Source organism: Fulmarus glacialis, unplaced genomic scaffold, assembly GCF_000690835.1.
Source record: "Fulmarus glacialis isolate BGI_N327 unplaced genomic scaffold, ASM69083v1 scaffold48326, whole genome shotgun sequence".
NCBI lineage: Eukaryota > Metazoa > Chordata > Aves > Procellariiformes > Procellariidae > Fulmarus > Fulmarus glacialis.
In genome coordinates, this window is record NW_009219717.1 from 10,419 (window position 1) to 19,910 (window position 9,492).

At 43.7% G+C, this 9,492-nt stretch overlaps 1 protein-coding gene across 3 annotated transcripts; it reads right to left on the reverse strand.

Annotated features, from left to right (window-relative positions):
- Positions 1–438: 438 nt before the first annotated feature.
- Positions 439–8,027, reverse strand: DRD2 (dopamine receptor D2). Of its 3 annotated transcripts, none has more exons than XM_009580461.1 (7): positions 7,724–8,027; positions 4,661–4,770; positions 4,018–4,154; positions 3,144–3,334; positions 2,193–2,279; positions 1,201–1,540; positions 439–632 (listed from the first exon to the last, which is right to left on the reverse strand). In XM_009580461.1, the coding sequence occupies exons 1-7, from the start codon at positions 8,003–8,005 to the stop codon at positions 439–441; spliced, it is 1,341 nt and encodes a 446-aa protein (XP_009578756.1). In that variant the 5' UTR covers positions 8,006–8,027. The 3 variants fall into 3 exon arrangements, with proteins under 3 accessions (XP_009578756.1, XP_009578758.1, XP_009578757.1); XM_009580463.1 differs by having other exon boundaries at positions 1,201–1,390; positions 7,724–8,005; XM_009580462.1 differs by lacking the exon at positions 2,193–2,279 and having other exon boundaries at positions 7,724–8,005.
- Between the last annotated feature and the right edge of the window lie 1,465 nt (positions 8,028–9,492).

Consider the following 9,492-nt stretch of genomic DNA (forward strand, 5'->3'; position numbering starts at 1 on the left):
GCGGAAAAGATGGTCTTGTCTTTGGTGAGAACTGTATCAATGACATAACACACAAGCCAGAAGTGGCAGTGACCTATTGCTACCTTCACATGGTTCTGCGACTGTCTGTGTTTAATGCACTCAAGGTTAGATAGCCACAGGCAAGAATCAAGTGAGTGTACCTTCATTTTTGCTTCCGCTTTAAACACAGTGTGAGGGTAGCTCTTGGGATTGGTGTCCCAGAGTCCAAAGGTCACCTCGAGGGATGAGAGAACCTCCCACATGAAGGTCCTTGTTACATCCCCACCAAGAGGCGCATGGGCAGGGCACTGTTCTAACACTGTAGGCCTCATGCCCAATACAAGAGCTCGAGACCTCCCCATGGCTGCCTGTTTGTGTGCATGAATGCCATTGGTTTCTTTTTTCGCATTCTTAAAAATGTGGTTGCTGTTTTTACTTTTAACAGTGGAGGATCTTCATGAAAGCCTTGCGAAATTCAATGTTGAAGGTGGTGTAAATAATTGGGTTGACAGCACTGTTGACATATCCAAGCCATGTAAAGGCGCTGTACATTGCTGGGGGGATGTTGCAATCGCAGTGCATGTTCAGGATGTGAGTGATGAAGAATGGGAGCCAGCAGATGATGAAAACTCCTGGAGGAAAAGGAAAGAGATTTTGATTGCTGAAAGCTGGACAAATTTTGAGACTATGAGAACAGTAAGATTCTTTTGGGTATAAAGGAAAAACGTTTCCCTGAGGAATAAGCCTTCTGCTTGTCTGTTAAGTCTCATAGTCTATATTCTGAGTATCCAGGTACTAAAGAACTTCTTTGCTGATGTAATTAGACCAGCTACATCAAAAAAACCTGGCCTTTCAAGGTGCCAGTTTCTTGCTGAGCTATGCTGCCTTTTGTGTTCTACAAAGCCTATGAGCTAGCTCTCTTGCCCCTGCACCCAGCTGTCTTTTGGCAGTCCAAACACCCCACAGATGGACAGCTTCCTGAGCCTTTTGTACAGCACTGTGAACTGTTCCTAGCTGGGAAGGAGGTAGCCTTCCTATTGGCAGCCTCTTGCCTACATATCCTCTAACATATCCAGTGAAATTATTTCTGTGGAGGCCTGGAAAAACAGTCTATGCTGGACATTCAGACTGGTTACCCTAATCCTGGGTAGCTATTGGTTTTCTGCAGAAACACAAGAGGAAGCCAATGTGCATTCTCACCAAGTACAATGGCTAGCATCTGAGTGGCTTTCTTTTCTTTCTGCTGTGACAGTTTCCTCCTGCTCACAGTCTTGAGAGAGGTCCTTGTCTTGCCATTGGGCATAGACTGGATCTCAAAGACCCTGGCTGTGTGGGGTGTTTCTTTGGCATGTCCATTCTTCTCTACTTTCCCAGGACTGTCCAAGGGTGCCTGCAGGGTTGAGTTGGTGCCCTGATTAGAAGCAACTGGCACAACCAACTGATGGTTACTTGGTGCCGCTGGTTTGATGGTGGTTTTCTCAGGGGGACTGGTACTGGACACCATCTCCATTTCCATCTCTTCTATGTGACTCTCCGCCTCCTGGACAAGAATCAAATGTCGACAACATAAAGACAGATAAATACACAGAGAGGAGCAATGAACGTTCCTTACAGAGTGAAGTGGATGATGTTGAAGAACAACCAATCCCTTTTCTCCCTCCCTACATTTTTGGTAGATGCTTGGAGAAAGGGCTGTAAAATGTTTATGGATAAGAATATGTTTGGGTAGATGGGATCAACAGAACAGCAGTGAATGACTCTCCTTTATTGCACAAAGAGGCTAAGAAATGGGAGAGACACTGTCTCCACTCCCCATAGATTCTATTTAGGTTTTCAGAATATAAATAAATAAAAATTAAATCAGCAAGCAAAACCCAGCAAAGCCAATGCAGTCCAAGACTTAAAATAAATAACAGCGAGGAGAAGAAAATCAAAGACACAAAATGTCAAAGTGTCATGGCTTTTATAGCTGATCTTTAGGTGAGCTTAGTCTGGCTTTTTGAGCTCTATGATCTTAAACCCCCTGCTTCACTCTAAGGAGTAGGAAGAATACTTAAATTTTGAGATTGAATGGTAACCTTTGCTCTTAGTTTATTTTTCTCCCACCCTACATAAATCCATTTTGCGTCCTGAGAGGAGAAAAGGGGAAAGCTAAATACTCTGAAAAGCTACCACTTCTCTTTAACACTCACCACTTTGCGCTTATTAACTTGGAAACTCCCATTGGACTTCACAATAACTGTGCAGAGCTTGACGTCTTCTGGATGAGTGCATTTGTCCTAAGGGGCAAGCACCAGCTCAGAGGTTACACAAGCAGATAGTAATTGGGAAGGGAAGCTGGTAAGGAAGGGACGTGGAAATACAAACACAGGGCATGAAGCAGAAATTAATCAGTGTGACTAAGGTGCTAAGAATGATGGAAAACTACTCTGAAGAACCAGTAATGGAGGCAAGTATCCCTTCTGCTTTTCACCAAAGGAAGGAAACAACAAAGATCTGCTTATGTTTCAGCGTATCCCTGTCTCACTGCCTCCTTTGCTTGACATGACACTGGCCTCTGAGGTAATGCAGTTTGGAGGTAGTGCCTCTGGGACTATACGTATTTTTTGTTTTGCATGTGCTGCGAGAGTAGCGTTTTGACAAGCGGTCTCACACTTCACATGCTCAGCTGGACTCCACTTATAGACATATCTCATGCTTTGAGAGGCTGTTTTCACTGCAGAGGTATCATTACCAGCGACGTAGTTTGCACCCCAGCCACGCAAACAATTTCCTTGAACTTCTTTTTCACAACAGCAGGACTGACTCAGAAAATAGCATAGCCTGTAGTCTTGGGTACCCCAACCCAAACTCAGCAGAGCCAAAGGAAATGCAGTCTGATTAATGAAGCAGCTCCTAATGCAGATCTGCTGATGAAACATCCCCTGAGATCCAGGGAGGCCTGTGAAGCACCAGCCAGTGACCTGATAACCCAGAGTGTGCAACGGGGACTCCAGAATGGCAGGACACAGCATTCAGCTTTGTGATCCAGTATTTCACCTAGTCCAGCCATTTGGGGAAAGGAGGAACTGCTTTGGGGAACGAAGTGGAGCCAGAAGGGGAAAGGATGGAGACTGCTGAGAGCAGGGCAGAGGTCTAGTTACCTTCAGCGGGGCTTGCGTGTCTGAGTCCAGGCCGTGGCTGCTGCGCTTGGTGTTGACACGCTTCCTGCGCTTCCGGAGCACTATGTAAATCTGTACATATACCAGCAGGGTGACAATGAAGGGAACGTAGAAGGAGACGATAGAGGAATACACAACAAAGGCAGGATTGGCAATGATGCACTCATTCTCATCTGGAAGACAAAAAGTTTCAGGCTTGTTGTCCCTGCTGCTGGGAGCTAGCACTGGCTTCCCCTTCTCTCTCCCTCTTTCAGAAGGCACAGAGATACCCAGAGAGTGAGGGGTTTGGGTTATAGAGGGGACTATCGTGTCAGCTGGAAGTCATACCAGAACAGCAAACTCCCCTGGGGTCATAGGGAGTCACATATGGACCCAAAGTCCCTGGCCATTGCTTGCCTTCTAACAAAAAGCCTGCCAATCCCATGCTGTATACAATCCAGTCTTCCTATGAAACTGATGGCTGAAAAGCCAGTTCTTTTCTTTCCTGTCTCGGTGAGGCTATTTGTCCCATGACTTTCCTCTTCACATGTTTTAATGTAAGAGCGATTTTGATTTTGTAGTGAACAAATGTTAATGTAACATTGATGAGTGTTGTGTAAACTTCTACATAACCTCAGTTCTGAGGTGTCTAAAACACTGGTCTGGAACAGCAAGAGATGAAACAGATCCAGAAGTGGCTGACAGAAATAGTCTGGGATGGCACCGGGAGAGGACACCCGAAACAGGTATGGATACATCCCAATAAACCTAAAACCTGATCCCCATGTTTATTCCTGACTTGTAACAGAAGACTATCTGGGGACCCAGTAAAGCCACGAAGATGCCAATAGCCAGCTGCAGGCGGCATAACACTCACCTGTGTTGTTGAGGCCAAAGAGGAGTGGGCAGGAGATGGCAAATGAAAGCACCCAGACCACAGCAATCATGACCGTGACCCTGCGCTTCGAGCTGTAGCGGGTATTATACAGCATTGGCATTGCTACTGCTGTGTACCTGCAGTGTGGAGATACAAACGCAGTCTATTGTTACTCTGCTAGTGCTGACAAACTTTGTGGGAAATTACACCTAGTTACTGTGTCTGAAAGCCCGGTCCAGCAATAGAATATAGGGCAAGTCAGGAATCTCTAAGATGTCTGCGTTCCCTGTTTTGGAAGGCATGAAGCTGGGGTCAGCTTAGCATAGTATTTTTCTTCCACTCTCTCTGAGCTACTGCCTTCCCACTGATGGCTGCTCCATCATTCAAGTATATAAACAGAAGGACTGAACTAACGGGGACATACAGAGACAATTCCATTTACACTCTTAAGACCAGTGTTTCTATGTCTGCCTCTGATGGAATCGCTGCTCAGACCTCATTTAGGTCCTCTAAATTGCTCTTCAAAGACGTCAGTAACACACCATATTCAACCCTCTGAGTCACACGTAAAATAAGACCATATAAAGATGGCAGTGACTTGCTACCATGGATTTGACAGAACTTGCTGCCATGGAGCCCTCACCTGTCAATGCTGATGGCACAGAGGTTGAGGATACTGGCAGTACACATCATAACATCAAGGGTTACAAAGATATCACAGTGGATCCGACTAAACCTCCACTCACCAACCACCTGCAAAGAGAGAGAATAAGGTCAGTAAAAGAATTCACTGAGGATATGCTATTGAGAGGGTCTACAGGGAGAATTTTGCACAGAGATGTAGACGCTTACTGGTAGCTAGAGTTCTGCTGGTTCAAGAGGGATCAAAATTTTGTCTCCAGGAGTTCCAGCTGGAATCAGGTCACATGCAGTCAGTCACATGCTGCGTCAAGTACGATTGTTTGCCATTGAGTGCCTTCGAGGACTTTGTCCTGTCTAGTCTAAAGGTCTCAAATGATAGCACAGCCACAAAGGAAGTAGTCTGCTCCATCCAAACCATTCTTTAGAGCATTCCTCTGAGGGCTGGTGTGATTTTGTCCTTCCTAATTCCATCCTGTTACTCTGTATTGAGTTGGTCAGCCCAAACAGCAAACACAAACCTGGGCTCATATTCCAATGACATAAGGGAGTACAAATCTCCTCAGAGTGAAGTATGTAGGAGATTAAACAGGTCTCTGAAGCATCGCAAAGAAGTGTTAGGAAGGAAATACATTAATTTTATATCCTGAGCACCTCTAATTGTACTTACAGCTTTTTATTAGACACTTTTTTGCAATTAGACCTAGCAAAGATCAGCAGTAGAGAAGCAGAAGCTTTCCTTCATTTCTTAGTTTAAAAAATTGGGGTAGAAATTCCTCAGGTTTTGTTTTGTTTTGTTTTGTTTTTGTGAACGAAATGAATTTAATTCAGAGCGAAAACTCTTTGACAAACTACACGTTGTGATAAAGACAAAGAACTAATGATAACACTTCCAGTTACCAGTAGCTTTTTTCTCTTCCCTTATCTTGCTATTGAAACTGAACTTTGCCAATTAAGTTCAATAGCAATTATTAGGACTGCTGTATTTGACATGTGATGGAAAAAGTATATTTCCCTCTAATAAAAATACAGTCCTGCTGCATTTGAAAATAGAATGAATAAGATATCTATTCTTCAGTTATTTCTGCTCTGATATACATAACCATAGGCAGCATAAAGAAGGAAGAAAGAATGACTGCTTTGAAGCCTGAGTGACAGATGAATACCCAGGGACTAAAAAAGCACTTAAGAGACAGTTACATCAGTAACTTTGATGAGAATTTGCCTAAAGGCAAAGGTTTCCAGCCAGATATAAGTCTCTGGAAAATCAGTTTCCTGAAAGCATCATTTCAAGTTTATGGGAGATGCTGTAAACCGCAGCAGTTCTTTCTCTTAGTGTTTTCATTTATGTAGGAGAAACCTCAGAAGTTTGGAGGTAGAAGATTTGTTTGCATCGAGGCTGATTTTTAAAAGGATTTCCTTTTGACATTCATTTTTGTCTGAGCTTGTGATACAAAGCCTGCACAAAAATGAAGATATTTACAGTACAAAGGGTTCTGGCCAGTTTTGATTTCAGATTGCAGACCCAGAGAGGGACCACAGTGTGCGTAACCCACGTCAGTCCAAAGGCTGCTTCTTTGTCAACAAGTATTTGTCATGTTTTTTTGTTGCTTCAAGCTAGCAGTAGGTTTAGCAGAGTGTGGATAAGAGCAGAAAGGGCAAAAGTAAATTAAGAAAAGAAAAAAGTATTGCTGAGATGTAGAGTCCTGATTGTCCTACTTGGTAGACTAAGGAAGCTGAGGTTCCTGGCCAACTCCATGCACACATGAGCCCAGAAAGGGGAAAGCATCTTACATAATTTGTGCTTTATTCTTTCACATTAAAATAAGAAGTGACTAGAGACTCTTATAGCTGGGCCTAAGAGAGCAAGAGCTTCTCGCAGCATAAGCCTCCGTTTAAAATGGGTTGTCGCAAAAGAGAAATATAATGGAAGTGCGCAAGTAGTCCCAGAGGCATTGACTACAATCACAACCAGCCTGTGGTCATGCTTAATAAGCTTTAGCAGATGCATGATGCTTTACATTTTTAAAGTGCCATGAAAACAATAATTAACTAGAGTGATAATTAGTATTGTGCTTTCTCAACAGCCTATGTCATGTCAGTGGGTTTGTTTTGCTTTGCATTAGTACTTAATGGGCTAATTGATAATGGCTTCTTCCCCTGCTCTCCTCTCTTTTTTATCATTTTCTCTCATAAACAAATGCCTGAAAATTAATTGTAAACTCAATATAGTTTCAGTCTCATGCGTTCTCACCACTGTTCATTCTCTGTTGGTTATGATTGCCACCAGCATGCCAGCTCTCAGCTGACTGAAGAACACAGCCCCCCCAGCAAAGGGGGCCAAGGCAGAGGGGCTGCATATCTTCTCTTATTCTTTCCTCTAGAGATGCATTTCATTCTTTCAGGCTATTTACTGTTGCAAGAGTCATTTGCCATTAAAAAAATAGGTGGAAGTTTTGGGAGTATTTGACTTTCACCAGCCATAGTGCCACTCAAAGATGGCGCTGTATGGAGAAGCATAGAGCTCTTTTGTACCAAAGTGATGCGCTAACGGCAGTAATGTGAAAAGTAGCTCACTGGTGATTCTGTTTCTCTCGTATATTGTGACATAAAAGCTCTGGATTTGCATCCTACTTCTACAATTGCCTGCTCTTCTTACTTCTGTAGTCCTTCAGGAATAGGGTTCTGATTACTATTTGATGCAGTTTATCAGTGTGACACCCATGATGTTGTTGCAGACTCATCCTTATGCTTGGGAATGAACAGTTCATCTGTATTGTTTTGAAAACAAAATTCTTGACCCTTCTATTTAAAGGCCAGATTTTCAATGCAATTGGATTGTAATTTAGCCCTCTGAACAACAGTGTATTTTCAAGTCAGCCTGTCATCTGCTATCATGTCCATTTCCTGGAAAAATCTGACTAACTGTTAGGAAATTAAAAACACTTATTTTTTTTGGAAATTCAGGAGGTCTTGAAATAGCTGATGTCCAGGCTGCTAAAACTTCTCTCTCTCTTCCTATTTACCAGAAACATTCAGTACTGCAAAAGAAAACGGGGTCACCTACCTCCAGATAGACCACCCAAGGCATGACCAGAGTTGCTACCAAGAGATCTGCCACTGCCAAACTCACGATCAGGTAATTAGTGGTAGTCTGAAGGGCTTTTTCCCTGGACACAGCCATACACACCAGCACATTGCCAAAAACAATGACAAAGATGAGGAGGGTGAGCAGCATGGCATAGTAGTTATACTGAGGCTTCTGGTCTGCATTGGACTCGTTGAGTGGCTTGCTCCAGTTCCTGTCACCGATGTCACCGTTGTACCAAGACAGGTTTAGGGGCTCCATGGAGGTAAAAGTGCCAGGTTCCAGCTCCACCCTGACACAAAGATGTTGAAAAGACAGTCAAAGGCCAACATGTAAAATAAAAATAAAACAATTACGCATGTGCTTCCTCACTCTTGGGATTCTCTGGAGCCTGTTCCCCCTACCCTGAATTCCTGTGTGCAAATGGTTGACTGACTGGAAATGTGATGAAGACCCAGGTGGGAGGCTGAACTGATGGTCAGATACCTAGGCAGGGATTCAAGAAGTTAATTTCTATTTCCAGTTCATCCCCCAGATTTCTGTGGCCGGGGATATTAGTTACTCTGTGTTACAGCCGACTCAGGCAGAGTGCCTGGGATTTTTGTGCCCGCGCCGCTGACATTCCCTAAACACTAACTGCTCCATGTTAGGTGTGCACAGTTCAGGGCAGATCTCCCACGATCCACTTTGTTTATTTTTCATGTGCTTCATGGGGCTTTGGGCTGTGTTCTTTTTTTTTTTTTTCCTCCTTTGCTTTTCCTTATTTTTTCCCTCCAGCAGGGAAATAAATAAATAAATAAACCTATGAACCAAATTGTGATGATAATGAAACTTGACAGTAGCAGTTTTGAAGTCAGGGCTGGACTGTGCCTGCCTTCTGCCATTCCCCCAGTGAGGTTGCAGTGCAAAGAGGAAAATGGGGGGGGCGTGATTGGGTGCCATCCCACAACCCAGCCTCTGCAGCTCCTGGCACTGGGAAGACAGGTCTCCTTGGAAATCTGTGGCATCACGGCAAACCATCATTTCTTTCCTGGCCAATGGCCATGTGCTGTGCACTCTTTCAAAGGTAACGTATAAACAAATGGTGGCTTTTGCTGTAGAGTTCCCTAGAACCTATTTAGGCTTTTGTGTTTGTTTTATGCAGGTGTAGCAAAGACAGCTACAAGTGTTTTCTAGTCTTTTGGACTTTTTCTGTCTCCCACAGCTGCCTCTGTGCTCTGCTTCCATAGCTGGGCCATTTTTGGCACACAGTAAGGGGGCTGTCACCAAGGGGCCTTCCTTTGGTTTCCACTCGCTATGGATCGGGTCACGGCCTTACAGGTATTTTTATGGATGAAGAGGAAGAAGAATGAAAATGAACTGAACACATATGAGGAAACAATATTCTAAAGAAATGTTGCTGTCTGGATATAGAGGTTTGAGAGTTATTAGCTGCAAAAGCAGACAGCAAAAAGCTACTCTCTGCTGAGGAAGATGTATAAACAAAGCTGAAGTGTGGGATGTGGTATGTGAAGGGAAGGCTGTGGTTTCTGCTCTGATGATACACTGCAGTAGAACTGATAACTATTAGGTCATGTTTCTGTACGGTGCAGGCTAGTGAAGGTGCATGAATGTCCATGAGGTCATATGGATTTTATGCCAGCAGTTGATGCAAAGCAGTGATATGAGGACTCTGCATACCCTTAGATCTGCAGCTGGCATCCATCTGCACATATGTCCACATTGTAAGAAACTGGCTAAAAGTTAAG